General features: G+C 40.2%; 1 protein-coding gene across 3 annotated transcripts in view; it reads left to right on the top strand.

Moving 5' to 3' along the window:
* Positions 1-13,115, top strand: part of GPBP1L1 (GC-rich promoter binding protein 1 like 1) — a 33,827-nt gene extending 20,712 nt beyond the window's left edge. For all 3 annotated transcript variants that reach the window (XM_030496545.1, XM_030496547.1, XM_030496546.1), the window contains 7 exons: positions 1,234-1,306; positions 2,377-2,570; positions 6,360-6,500; positions 10,061-10,219; positions 10,824-10,948; positions 11,841-11,943; positions 12,199-13,115. In XM_030496545.1, the coding sequence (XP_030352405.1) occupies positions 1,234-1,306; positions 2,377-2,570; positions 6,360-6,500; positions 10,061-10,219; positions 10,824-10,948; positions 11,841-11,943; positions 12,199-12,345 (942 nt within the window). In that variant the 3' untranslated portion in view covers positions 12,346-13,115. The remainder of the gene's footprint in view (positions 1-1,233; positions 1,307-2,376; positions 2,571-6,359; positions 6,501-10,060; positions 10,220-10,823; positions 10,949-11,840; positions 11,944-12,198) is intronic.
* The last annotated feature ends 1,475 nt before the right edge of the window (positions 13,116-14,590 follow it).

Here is a 14,590-nt window from a genome sequence, read left to right as displayed (position 1 = left end):
GATCTAAATCTTTCTTCCACATACTTCTTCATTCTCTTCTTCAGTGCCTTGACAAGTGCCTTTCCCTGGCGGCAGGGCTGTTTCTTCTGTAGTTACTTCCTCCATTTTTTTTCTAGATGAGAATACCACACACTGTCTAGTAGCAAGCACTGCTAAATAGCTCCTGTATTGTCTTTGCCATAGTTGGTGAAACTAATGTATACTGTGGTTAAGTATGTGGCTGTTAGGCCTGTGTGGGTGATGGCTTTTCCTGAAAGGCCTGCAAAACAGTTTGTTAGTCTGAAGTTCTCCTGTGATGTGAGCACCCCTGCTATAAAACTGACCTGTACCTAAAAAATGAAGCACTGAAACAGAGGAATTTCTAAGGTCTGAGGCAGGAATTTATGCTATGGTGTGACATTTTTTCCTAACTCTTATACAGGAATGCCTACTATTTCAGAAGCTCATTATTAGAGACTTATGCTGTTGGCATGGTAACTAACATATGAAGAATTCATTAAAAAGAGGAAAAGGATAGCTTTATTTTGAACTGAAGTTATTTGGGATGGGGTAAGAGGAATAGCTAATCAGGAAAGCTTGTCATTGAATGTTGAGATTTTCTGTACTCCGCTTTGAGCTTGGACATGTCCTTAGTTGTTCTACTAAGTTGAATTCTGATACTGAATCAAAGGTAAGTCTGCAGAGAGCACCGAGTATGCATGTGATATTGTCCTGACAAGTGGACCCTGAAGCTTAACATAAATTTACACGAAGCTTTTTTTGTCAGTAAATGTATATATGTTCATTATTCCTTTACATTAGGAGTCTAGTATTGGTTTTGGGTGGTGTTGTATTGTGGGGAGTTTATTATTATATAAAAATATTTGGGGAATTAGACTAGAATCTTCAAATACTGATGATGTGGATTCTGTTTTATAACTTGAGCTGCTGGTTAAATACTTAAATCTTTCATGTGTTTATTGGTTGGTGGAATCTACTTAATTGTATAGTAGGAGACTATAAAGGGCTTATCCTGAAGCCACGGATAGTTCTGTTGGAAATACAGCAGAAGCCAAGGAGAATACAAACTTGATTTTTAGATGTCTTGTGACAAAGCACTTTCTTCTAATTTAGGTGCTGTTCAGAGTAATTTACCTGTACTCTGGGTTCCTAGAAGCATAATGTTATGTTAATGCTGAATTATTTTGTTATATGCAATATAATGATACATTCATTTGCATTGTCTTTCTTCAGCCATCTTTGAATCCAGAAGCTGGAAGACAAAACAACCAGAACAAACCTTTAGGGACACCTTCTGGAGTATGGGGTAGGTAAAGGTATTTACATTGCTGTACAGAATTTTCTGCTGAAGCAGAAAGGTGTAACCAATGTTTACATGGGGTTTTTTTTTCACTCCAAAATGTTTTAAAGACTTAAGTGAAACTTTGTTGTTTTCTTCCCACAATGTTCACTAATCTCTTGGCCTTTTTGTCTACTTGAAACTGTGTTTGTTTTGTCATTGAAAACTACTGGTGGCAGTAAAGTCACTGTTCTGCCTTTGCTTCCTGGCTTACTACAAGCTTACAATTTCAAGACATCACGTGAAGGGCAGAGCAGGTCTGAGTGAATTAGACATCAGTTCCTGACTTGTGATTTTCATATTTGAAACGCAGCAAAACTGTCCTAATTCTGTGGGTTGGATTTATTTGATTTTTTCTTTTTAAGCTGAGAAGAGGCTTGCTTTTAATTCAAATGTGGTATGTAAATATATAAAAAATAAAAATAAAGGAAACAAGGTACGAGTTCTAGCAATTAAATTCAGGTTTGTTAATATCTAGTTAGACTGTAGCTACATCAGTTGGGTTAGATACAGTAAATAGTACAAATACCAAAAAAAATCAAAACCACTTCTTGCTGTAGTACTGGATTGTGTTCTTTTTGCATGTTTGTCAGATAGCTATTGTTCTGCTGAAAAAAATGACAGCATTTATGTGGCTTTTAGCTGTTTTTAAAAGCACTGTGTTTTTGGAGATGTAAGTTATGCAGAGTATTTTTGCTGTGTTAATGAATTAAGAAAGCGGATCTGTGGTTGTTCAAAAAGATGCTAATACCTGCTCTGATTCCTGTAGTATGGTGGAGGGCTGTTAGCCGATGTCACTGTAGGTTTTTTCCTTTCAGCGTCAAGGGAGCTGTTGTGGTTAAATGAAAAAAGATTGGACTTTGACATCCTTATCCAGTGTCTTTGCTCAAAGCTGAAATGAAAGAACAGCTAATAGCAGTCTCGGAATCAGACATGTAGCAACTAAGATTGAGAGGGGAGAAACCGGAGCAATATACTGAAGGTGTTACGAAACTGAACATCTGTATTTCAGAATCTTTCTTGTTTTATTCTTACAGAAAACCCCCCTAGTGCCAAGCAACCTACCAAGATGCTGGTCATCAAAAAGGTTTCAAAAGAGGATCCTGCCGCCGCCTTCTCAGCTGCATTTACATCACCTGTTTCTCACCTGGCAAATGGCAACAAAGCCACCACCATTGTCCCAAGTGTCTACAAAAATCTGGTTCCTAAACCTGCAGCTCCTCCTTCCAAGGTACAGGTGTTTCCAATAAAGTTAGTGAACTGCAGATCAAGGGAGAACTCTCACCCTTGGCAAGGGAATCAATTCCTTAGCAAATAGCAGGAGCTGGAATCCAGTAATTTCTGGGGTAGTGGCCTTTAAAGTAGAGGTCTGTTTACTACTAAAATTGTTGTTCCCTGTTAAAATGCCATTTGGTCTTGTCCATACAGAGAATTAACTTATCTTCTGACTATACAAATGTCTGTTTGAATGTCTCCTGTATTAGACAAATCCTTATCTAAATTAGACAAAACAAGCAATGCTGGAGAAGTGGAATGTGTGCTAAGATGTGCTTGAATTGGTCACATGACTACCTTGAAAAAATCTTTATTTGGGTTATAGCACTTTGATGTGTTGAAAACACAACTGAGGCAAAGATCAGATTAGATTGTAACTTCCTGCAATTTAGCCCTAATTTAGTTGAGCCTTAAAGACAACCTGGAAAAGTAATGAGATTTGTGCTACGATTCTTTTACTGAAAGAAATACAGGAGTGTTGAAAAAAAACCCAAGTATTTTCTTTTGTTTCATAGTTCTAGGCTTTAAATTGCCCTTTTTTCCAGAGAATCTACATGTATAGATGCCCTAGAAACTTTGTAGGATTGATAGTGAAAGTATTGAGGAAGCTAAAGAAAATTGCTAGCTAGGTGGTTCTTTAAAAATGTGTCAAAATACTTTGAGTTCTAAAATTTAATTTATTAATTACTAATGCTGGCTGCGACATTCCAGCAAAATCTTCCCTATGATTAGAGTAGATTAGTCTTACCCACTTCAAAGACAAAAGCAAAATAGGAAAGATTAACAACTTTTTTGTAAGAAAGCAAGTTTAGAGCTTCTTTCTCATTGGTAAGTTTTTCTTAATTCAGGCTAAATTCTGCCAGCTACAGGAAAAATCCTAATGGATAAAATGATTATCAAATAATCTTGTATAAACCCTTAATCTGACAAATGATCTCCTCAGTGAAATGCGGTAAACTGACCCCATTTAAAAGGCTATTAAAAGAGTTTTTCACTCTGCATGGTTTTCAGTCCATAATATACTTGTTTAGAATAATTAAACAAGATGCAGCTTGTGGTGGATAGGGAGTCTCCCGTGGCTTTTATTTTTGCTTGTACAGCTTGTTTGATACGTGTGTGTGTATATAGTCTTACCTGGCTTTAGTCTGGATGTTTTGAATGGTCTTTGAAACAAAAAGCCAAAAATACAGTTTCTGTGCAGGCTGTTAGATTGTCTCTTTGATTGCTTCAAAGTAAACAGAATTTTAGTGAACAGGAATGCCAACAGCTTTTCTCTCTTAGCTGCTGTTGAGCACAAAGATAACTTGTGAGGTCTGAAAGTTAGTGCTGTACCAACTGTAGGGACTGAAAGATTGAAATGTACTTGTGAAAGCTATGTACATGCCTATTGTTACTGTTATTGAAGGTTTTCCTAACTGTGTGCTGAAATTAGACTTGGAAGTTTTGCTTCTTCAGAGTAAACAAAAAATAATTAATCAGTGCTCACAGTTGGAATATACCCTTTAATTTGTATAGATAATCTCAAAACTATGGTCTGTTCTTCTGAGGCAGCCTTGTGACTGTGGTATGGAAGTTCACCTTCAATCAAAAATAATAGTAGGGCTTTTTTTTGTTAGCTTGTTTTACATGTTATGTAGCTCTCATTTGCATTCCAGATTGTGTATCTATATTTAAATCGGAAATTGTGGCAATATGTGGTGGTAGCTGCCTAAGTTCCTTTTAATTAAGTATTTACAGTACTGAACCAGTTGGTAGGCCTGGATTCATACCTGAAGTATTACAGTATTGATAATACATGAAATGCTATTTGGCTAGTGGAGGAGGTATAGCCCAAGAGATCAGTCATGTTAAGCAGGCTATAAATATTAGGTGTGTTGCATTGACATGGTGCTGTGCTCGTTGGCCAGTTTATTGCTCCTCAGTGGCGGAGATTGCAATAGGGAAGAATTGTCTGCTGGTGTCATCGGTAGCACTTCTGTTAATGAATGGTGACTATTAGCAAAGCTTAAAAGTGGGGTATCAGCATATCCGTAGCAAGAAAACACGTGTGCATGATGCCTTTTTTAAAAGGTACAGACATAAAGCAGCTATGGTAGGATGCATTATTCTAGAGACTTCTATAAAGTTGTACAGGAATTGCAGTGCATACAGTAGTAGAGGTGTCAAAACATCCTTTTGACAAAGTCAGTGATATTGGAAAGCTGTCACAGGCAGACTGAGTGAAAAATGGTTTTTTGTGAAGTTGTACCAAGTAGTATTGAAAGGAAGAGAACTGGTGGCAGTGAAACAAGTGCGTTCCTTCTGGGCTCATTGAGATGGCTTATTGTTCACAGTCAAGGAATTCATGAGGGTCATAATCTGCAAACGATTCCTTTTGATGCTCGTCTCTAGTTGTGCTTGAATCTAGTGGCCCCTCTAAGGAAGCAGTAAGGGTCTGTCTTTGAATTTATCTGAAGTGCCCCTTTGTGGAAGCCGGGAGAACAACAATCAGCAGCTGAGAGCTGGGCAACCAAACAGTACAGCCACCAGATCTGTGGAGAGAAACTTCTTTGTCACAGTAATTCTGCACCCTAATTTTAGTACCAGGCAATATTGCACAGATCAGGGTATTTTCTGGGTTTGAAGGGAATGTTTGGAATGTGTGCTGTGAATGCCAAATAATCCATTCAATAATGCGGACTGCTCTTGTTTTTAAGTTGGAGTGGAAGAGTAATGCTGATGGCCTCCCCTACTGATTTGTTTATTCAAAAATGAATAAAATAACCCAGTGGAGAGCGAGAACATACTGAAATAATGGCTTCTGCTCTCATTGCTTGCAGAATGTTCTTGCAGTCTCAGATTTACCTGGATCCCACGTGTGCATGAGTTATTTTGCTCGTGACTTGAAGTTGGCTTCAAAACCCCGATGGGTCAAAAGAACCAGTATGTTTTAATGCTCTGGCAGGTGTATTTCTGTGCTACTTGATACAAGTTTCCTGTTAGGATCCTCTTTGTAAAAGACTTAACACTTCACAGTGTTTGTCCTTGGTTGATAAGAGAGGCTCAAGGATAACATTCCAAATAACAAAAACTTATCTTGGTTTTTCAAAGTCTTTGTTTTTCAGCCAAATTGCAAGTGTGTTTGTAGGGGTACTGCTGAGTATCCAGAGCAAACCAGCAGGTGCTCATGCACTTTAATGAAGTAGCAGCTTTTCCTTCCTTTTTTATTATTTTTTTCCTTGTTGTTGTTGCTAAATCAGTGCAATGATGGACACTTTCAGAGCCCTAGGAAATAAATAATGTGCATTCTCAGCCTGGACAGAAATATTCCTTGATAATGCTGCTTCCTCGCACAGGGGAAGGTCCTGTCAAATGATGCAAACCCTTTCTTTGTGGCAAGCAGTGCTTCCGTATGAAATGTGAATTTAATTGGCGTTCTTACTGCCCATCTGTGGGTAGCTGTAAGATGCAGCGCTTTACTTGGTGGTGCTTCTAATTAATGAAGAGCAGTGCTGGCTTTTCTGAGATCTAATGGTGTTTTACTGGAGGGTGGTGCTCATGAAGCAGAATTGTGTGTGGTTTGGGGAAAACAAGAAAACAGAGGAACAAATAATGGCTGTCAAGGTAAAATTTATGAGGCTGTTCTTGTAGAGGAGAAAGAAAAATCCCCATAGCAGCCAACGTTTATTTGGTTTACTACTTACAAGCAACCCCTTCTTGTGCCTTACCCTTTACTGACCAGTATCTTGTGTTCTCTTCAATATAGCCAAGTCCATGGAAAGCCAACAGAAGTGAACATAAACCAGGCTCGCTTTCCTCCAGCCGTGACTCTGCCTTTACCAGTCCAGTGTCTGTAACCAAACCAGCGGTACTGGCGAGTGGCTCAGTCCTCACCTCTCCCAAAGAGGTAAGGGGTTGGGTTTGGGAATAGGGTGGGAACTCTTGTCACTATCACCTACTATAGCTGCAACATGGTAAGGTCCTCTCTGTATGTGGTACCTGCCTTTGCACCCATGAAGAATGACTCGCTTGTACGTTCTTAGCATGTTCTGCCGCATCTCATACACTAAAAGAAAGAATGTGGTTTACCTGGATAAAAAGCCATTGGCGTTTGAATGTATTAGAATTTTGCTCAAATATAAAAAAGTACTAATGCTTTAAATAGTGTTGCATAACTAGACGTGCATAGACTTGGTGTTATTGGAGTGCAAATACCAAGAACTGATGTAAATAGATAAGTAAACTGATTCCATGTGGTTTTTCAGTATGGGAAAAGAAGGGGAAGGAGAACAATCTGACTCATTTCCTTTCTCTAGGAGCACAACAGCACAAGCAGTGATCTCTGAGGGGGTTGAGGGAGTTTAACATGTGTATGTGTGTCTTCAGCTACAGTGTCTGTTTTTAATTTTGGTGTTGGAAGGAGGTAACGTGCTGAGGTGGAAACTGTCTCCCTCTGATTTTGGTCTGAAGCACGGAGAGAACCTTGGTATATAACTCTGGTAACATTTCAGCAGTAATAGTGATATAACATGTTTTGGCCAGCATTCCTATGCTTTGCTCCATGGCTTGTATACCAGATGCTGGTTTGGACCTTGGAAGTCCACAAAGCTTAACAGAAAAGTGGCACTGAATAACTTTTCTCCTCTGCTCCTCAAAATTTAACAGGTTTGTGAGCATATGTAAAACAAACACAAACAAAAAACAAGACTGTGATAGATTACATGTTCATTCAAGTGTAACAGTGGGTTGGGGTTTTTTCTAGTTGTGCATTTGTCTTGTTCCTTTACAGATCTTACTTCCAAAATACAGCCTTGTCATCTTTATGATTCTCTGCTTTGCAGGCTTTACTTTACAACAGCCTGTACTTTTCTGCTTTAGCCACTGCCGAGTGTAAAAGCAGTCATTAAAAAGCAATAGTTAACAAGCATGTGCCTGTCACTGACAAATAGATCTTACACTCCACTCGTTTCCCTTGCTTTTGTCTGTCCTTAGACTGAGTCCTTTGTGCTACTGACAGCCTGCCTTTTTGTGTAATGCGCAGCACAGTATGGACACCTTTGCAGCATAAATATGTAAAGTTCAATAGGCAGATACTGAGAAGGGCATTCACTTTATATCATACAGCATATCCGTATCATACTGTATGGCAGCCACGCAAGTCATCTCCTCCACCCCCACCCCTCCAAGGTCTTGTGTGAATCTTTAGTCAGCAAAGATGTCAGGTACCCATCTGACAACCAGAGTAGGCAGCTGGGATTTCCCCAGAACAAGCAGTACTGCCTTGAATACTACTTGTATTACCAGTGTCAATCAATTGAACAAAAGGGCTTAAAAATTCCTCCCAACTAAAACTGAACACTCTTTTTTTTTTTTCCCTTTGAATCTGTTGGAGACTTGCAGTATGAAAACCCAGGAGCATGGCCAGCAAATACTACTGTAATCCTTGCTCCACAGGCCTGCTGCAAGTAATCTCTGCCTTTTTATTCCTGAAACGGGGATAATGCCTCTCCTGCAGAAGCATTGCAAATAGCACCTCTATTCATAAGAGACCACAATGTGTTGAAAACTAGAAGGGTGCCAGCTAGCACTGGCACTCTGTCCCCACAAACCAGTCTAAAATAACCAGATTAAGATACAATCTGAAGTCTTAAAATGATTCAGAATGACTTTTCTCTAAGAGTTGCCATCTGCGTTGCGTAGACTGACATCTGAACAAATCTGAGATGATGCACAGTGCTCTCAATAAAATGAAAAAAGAGATAAACTGAGAGCTGCCTTGATGTTTCAGTCAAAGGGTTAAACTTACCTTTAGAAAAGATGCCAAAAATGCCCGCTTGTACCACCTTCATACTAAACGAGAATGTTATGTAAAACCCCTTCTACAGAAAGTTCTGCATAAAACCAGAATTGAGGTGAAATTAAATCCCCTTTCAGGAATCTGTGTTTCTAAACTTTAGCTGTAACTTTTCCACTAATGTGTAGAAATTAAGTTTTAGTACCTCAGCGGTTTATGAAACATTAAAACAGACACTAGCAAAGAGCTGGAGTATTCCAAATTACCAGAAAACATGTAGTTTTTAATCTCCTTTGTTTATTGTTACGTTCCATCTCTGAAGTCAAACTAGTTGCTGTGTAAAGAGCTTAATTTCAGTACTCTGCTGGCTTTTTATCCTAATATTCACAGTCACTTGTTACATCTGTTACAATTGCTGATTTGTTCTTTACTGTCTTGAATTAGGCAAAATCTGAAAAGGCCACCTGAGAGATGTTTACTGTAAGGCATTCCTTTCAGCATGCACTTCCCTGAAAGGCATTATTTCACACGTGTTTCATATGCAACAGGCATGAGAAATACAAGCAGCTGTTGCTGCCTTGGTTTTGTTTTGCTAAATATTTAAGTTCCCTTGATCCTTGCTCAAAGCACTATGAGTGTGATAAAAGTACTTTACAAAGGAGATTCATTTTGAAGAGCCTGAATTTGCAACCTTCCCACCCTAGCTTTAAAAAAAAAACAAATGGGTGAGAGAAAAACACTACAGACTTTAGGAAGTGTTACTCTATTTTAATATTGAGGAAAAAAAATCAAAGCAAGTAAGTGAAGGAAAAAAACAGTTTTGCATGCAAGAGGCTGGTGTCAGGTATCCATATTAATGAATAAATTCCTTTTCTTAGAGTAGCCAGACATGAAATCCACATAAGCAGAAGGTTAAGAAATCAAGAACTTTCACATAACGTGCTCTTAGATTTCTTTTGCGTGTCCAGTGAAAATGATGGAACAGATTAAATCGAAGGCTCATCTTGGTTATCAATGTTTCTGTTGCAGTATCATGGCTGGGGCACTGGTAATGCGCAAACTATTGTGCCTTACGCCTGGTTCACAGCTTCGGAATCGTTGAGAAAGCTTAAACACTGTGGAAAAGCAGGGGAGGTTACCTTGGGTTCAGGAATTGAGCTGAGCAGAGTTCCCACAGGCTCCGGGGTTTTCTGTGCCTGGCTCCGCACTGAACCATCTGGGCTGTGAGTGTACACAGTAAGGAATCGGCAGCACGCTCTCCAGGGAAGGACACTGAGGCTGGATGTGGCTGCCTATTTCACATCACTTGTGGTTGGTTAGGGATGTGACCACTCCCTGAAAGGAGATTACAACCCCATAGCTTGCTTTCAGGGTAGAGTCTGTCAGGATGCTTAGGATGCAAATTTGAACTGAGCCTAATTTCCTTAATTTTTGTAGAGTAAGAGTCCTGCATGAAGTTCTTTGCCTTCATACCCTTGTAGGTTCCAGCACTACTTTAGGGTTACATTGTCAAGAAACAGAATAAACCTATTTATGGCCATGTGAATTGACTCCTAGCAGAAGAAAAAATGAAGAGTTGATACTGATAGATGGGGAGACCAGTGTACTGAAGAGGGCTCCATCTTTGCAGAAATACAGATTGAAGGTCTCTATATTCTACCTTCCTTGTCTAGAGTCCTTCCAGCACCACCCCTCCCATCGAGATCTGCTCTTCACGCCTGACGAAGCTGATGCGCCGTACCACTGATAAGAAGAGCGAGTTCCTGAAGGCACTGAAAGATGATAGGAATGGGGAGATAACTGAGAACAGAGAATGTGACAAGCTGGATGATGTAAGATCTCTGTCCTTACTGTATATGTGATCATTATGCATTTAAGGAGTTGGGTACTGGAGAATGGAAAAAAAAACCAGAGCTGTGTGTGTAATTCAGGCTCTGGAGGAGAAAAGGAGTGACTTCCAGTGGTCTGGCATACACGCCAGCAGCAGTAGTGCACAGCACTGCGATGAAGGGAGATCTGTAACTTGATGAAATACAAATGGGTAAGTAATGAGATGGAAAGAAGGGTCACAGATGGTGAAGGTAGTCTAGATTTTTGCAAGGATTTTCTAAGGAGTGGAACAATACCATATTTTAACATCTTAATTTGCTTTCAAGGTTCCTGCATTTTCAGGGTTCCTGAAGCCACTGATGATGGCTTTGTAATGCCAGCACTTACTCCCTTCACACAAAAGTGCAGTCCACCACACATCATTCATACTGTGTTGTCACAGCCAGGTAGAAGTCTCATTAAACCACTGTCAGTCCAGGCTCTGTAAAAAACACTGACTCAAGGTGAAAGGCTTGGCTTTACTTCCAAAAGCAGAAGCTTGGACTTGGAAATGTGCTATTGGCATGGTCTTTGCAAGCACTCTTTGATGCTTTTATTTTTCATTAGATGGAGAGCAACAGCACACCAGAACCAAAGGAAAACTGGGAAGAGAACTGCCATCAGAATGGCCTTTCTCTCCCTTTGCCAGAGGAGGGGGAAAACCTCTCTCATTCATTGGAAGCAGAACACAGGTGAGTAAATGGTGAAATAAAGTGTCTGGAGTAAAGGAGGGTGAATCCTTGGACTGTGTGAGGAGAAGGAAACTATTTCAAAGTAAACTCTTTCTGAGAAGCAGCAGTAGCTTTGTGTGCACTGAATCAGTGTGTGGGCTTCATGACTAGTGCTGGACTGGGTGGAGTCTCACTGAAATTAAAACAAGACACTGATGACAGGGGAGCCAAGACTTTACCATGGTCTGTAATTAAATTCCAGTGCTTCTCTAGTGCCTCATCCCTGTGTGTTAATGCTGCCTAGATATTTACCAGCCCACGCTGGGAGTCAGCATGAACCTGGTGTGATTCTGGTTTGTTCACAAGCAGGTGTCCTAAATCTAATAGTCTGAAGACTGAAGATACACCCTCACACACGCACACTACTTTCTGTCTGTCTGTGTGTAGAATATTCCTGTGCTGCTTTAAATGCTGTAAAAGTAGAGGAGAATGAAGAACATATTTACCTAGTATCTCAGCTTGTATCTCCCTTCTGTAAGCAAGCAGTGTGTGAGCAACTGGTGCAAGCAGATAGTAAGTTTTAGGACATGCTGAGCTGTGATACTGGTTTGATTGCCTCATGTCCTCCTTCAGCATCCTTGGGTAGAATTTCAAATCCCTGCCTTGCTTGTCTTCTGCCAGGCTAGTTATTTACCCGTTGTACAGGACTCCTCATGATTAAATATTTGTAAAAGACATTGAAAAATGTTGGGTAAACACAAAGCATTGTTGAAGTGGTCTCTAATATAGAAGATTCCCTGGTGAATTGGGAGTGATTTAATACAAAACCTTGTGCTTCATGGACAGAATGTCCTCTCCTTTGCCACTGTTGCATTGCTTTAATTCCCATGCCTCTTTTTTCTCCACAAATCAGGTTATTGAAAGAAATGGGATGGCAGGAGTATCCTGAAAATGATGAGAACTACCTTCCCCTCACGGAGGATGAGCTCAAAGAGTTCCAAATTAAATCAGAGCAGGTATGTTTTACAGCTCTTGCCAATTGTGACTGCTCTTCTCCCTCTCCCTTCTCATGCACAAGTTGTCTGTGGTGTAGTTCTTATGGCTATTGGAAAAGACAAAGGGTTGAAGTGAGATTGTAGAGCAGTCAATGACTGCATTATCTGTGCAGAGTGGGTGTAGACAGTTAAACATGTAATTTGTGCCCACAGATGGTTAGCGGCAGTCACTCCCCACACTCCTGCTTGGTTTAAAACTTACTTTCATTCCTACAGCGAAGAAGAAATGGATTTGGGAAGAATGGATTTCTTCAGGGCCGCGGCTCCAGCCTGTTGTTCCACTGGAGAAGCACTTTTAAGACAAAGATTGAGGACTCAGACACAGAAACTAGTAGCAGCGAAACGTCAGATGACGATGCCTGAAAGTGGGCACAAGAAAATTAAAATAAATAAAACCAACCCAATAAACTCAGTTCATAGTTCAACACGTGTTTGGGGTTGTATAAACTAAACAGAGTTTATTCTGTCTCCAGTCTGTTCAGTTTTTTCTTTTGTTGTTGATACTTCATGCACAAGGGAAATAATTGTATCCCAAAGAAGAGAGAAATTGGCTTCTTTAGCTTTTTCTTTTGGTTTTGCCCTAATGCTTAATAGAAGTTTGTGCAGCTAGCAAATTTTGACAAAAATCCCTTGTGGGGCAGTGCACAAGTTCAGTCTTGTAAGCAGGATACAAGTGGCTGACTGATCTTTGCAACAACAAGCTTCTAACAGTGCCGCCCGCATTACACAATGGCGTGCGGCAACAGTGTGCTAAAACAATCATTGTCAATGACAAAATGGCTATTGAAGTTCTAATTATGTTAAATTAATGCTAATAACATGAATATTTTATTTTATTTTATTTTTTTTTTTGGCGGCTCGGGGAGCTTCATCACTTAACCAGGCGTTTGTGGTTTTCTTTTTTTGGGTACAGCTGTAAAATATTTGGATATAGGAATTGTTTGTGTTCTTCTTGCAGCCTTGATATTCAGGGTGGATTGTAAAATATAAATTTTTTGTGAGATTTCAAAGATTAAGATTATTTTGATAACATTATTTACAGATTTAAAAAAGTGACTATCACATTGAGTCTGTATGAGGGGGAAAAACTACTGCATCAAAAATAACTAACTTGGAATAAATATTTTGCATCAGTTTGCCAATTCTAATTGTCTTTCTTATGTAAGAAAAGCTTTCCTGTAAAGGGACTTGCAACTTTTGGGGATTTAATAGCACTGGGGATAAATAGTTTCTTTTCCCACTGTATTTTTCCACTTGGCAAACATCGCTGTAGCGCTCAGACTGCAGAAGCTAAACTCTCCCTTTAAGATGGGAGAGGGAGAACAATGCTGAGATGATAGCCCATGGTTGGTTGGTTGGTTTTTGGTTTTGGTTTTTTGGTTTTTTTTTTCCTTTAAGGACAATAATTCAAATTATCTTCTACTAAAGCAGTTTGCTTCTTTTTTTCCGCTTCATACAAAATGGTGAAGCTCGACTGATCGGTGTCACTTGTTCCTAGTGCAATGCTGCTGTTTCTGTTCACAACGTGGCAAGGGAATGTCTGAATCCAAAGCTGTTTTCATTGAAATCTTTTTTAAAACTTCATGAAAACATTTCTATTAGATTAAAAAGGATTTTACAAACAACTCAGTTGTGGCCTAAGCTATTTTAGTGTCTGTTTTTAAGTTCAGCTGCTACACAAACGTTTTGGATTGGAAAGCATCCGCATGGTTGTGCACTGTTTGCAAGTGGGTTGGAGGGAAGTGCTCGGGTCTCGCTGACCTGAGGGGATTTCACCCAAGGTCTTTCTTGCTTTGGGGATTTCTCAATCTGCTGCTGACCAGGCAGACAGGACAGATGTGTCATGGTATGCGAATGTTTAGTTGTGAATCTTTGCATCTGGGCTCAAGGGAACACTCAGGGACACCAGGTCTAACTCTGCTGTTTGTGCCTCCAGCTCCTGCGGACGCTGGAGCTCAGGAGTCATTCTTCATCACTGGAAGCTGAGCTCTGGTCCCTGGGGCCTTTCCCTTGGGAAGTGCTTGGGCTTCTCTTAAGGTACTTCTCTTAAGGTACTTCACAGATTGCCTGAAGGTCCTAACGCTTTGCTCCTATTAACCATGGGTTTTGTCTGGAAAAGTGTATCCATTTTTAAAAATCTAACTATATCTACCTCCATTTAAGCGAAAAACTATGAAAGGTATTTGTGGTGGTGTCAAGAAATGGGGTAAGTTTAAAACTTCACGTGAAATCCATGCTGACAGCCACTTGTAGTGAGTGAACTAGAGTGCTGAACAACTGCCTGGAGTGAGGAATTGCCTGGTTGGGGGGACAGCACGGTGGGGCGTGTGTGTAATGAGAGCTCTGTGTGCTTAGTGCTAAACTCTTCCTTCAGCTGGTGCGTGCCTGCCCTCCGATGGGATGGTCATGGTTTAAACATCAGTGAAACTTTCAAGTGTTACTGGTTGCCTCTGGGAGAGCCCCTCTGGGCAAATCCCCACACACCAAACAGCAGCCTTTTCCTGAGCAAATCACCAGGTTTCGCTGACTTGTAGAATGGTTTGTGTTGGAAGGGGCCTTACAGCTCAGTTCCAACCCCCTGCCATGGGCAGGGACACCTTCCACTAGA

This window comes from Strigops habroptila, chromosome 8, assembly GCF_004027225.2.
Source record: "Strigops habroptila isolate Jane chromosome 8, bStrHab1.2.pri, whole genome shotgun sequence".
Taxonomy (NCBI): Eukaryota; Metazoa; Chordata; class Aves; order Psittaciformes; family Psittacidae; genus Strigops; species Strigops habroptila.
This window is presented reverse-complemented; position numbering and strand designations above follow the sequence as displayed.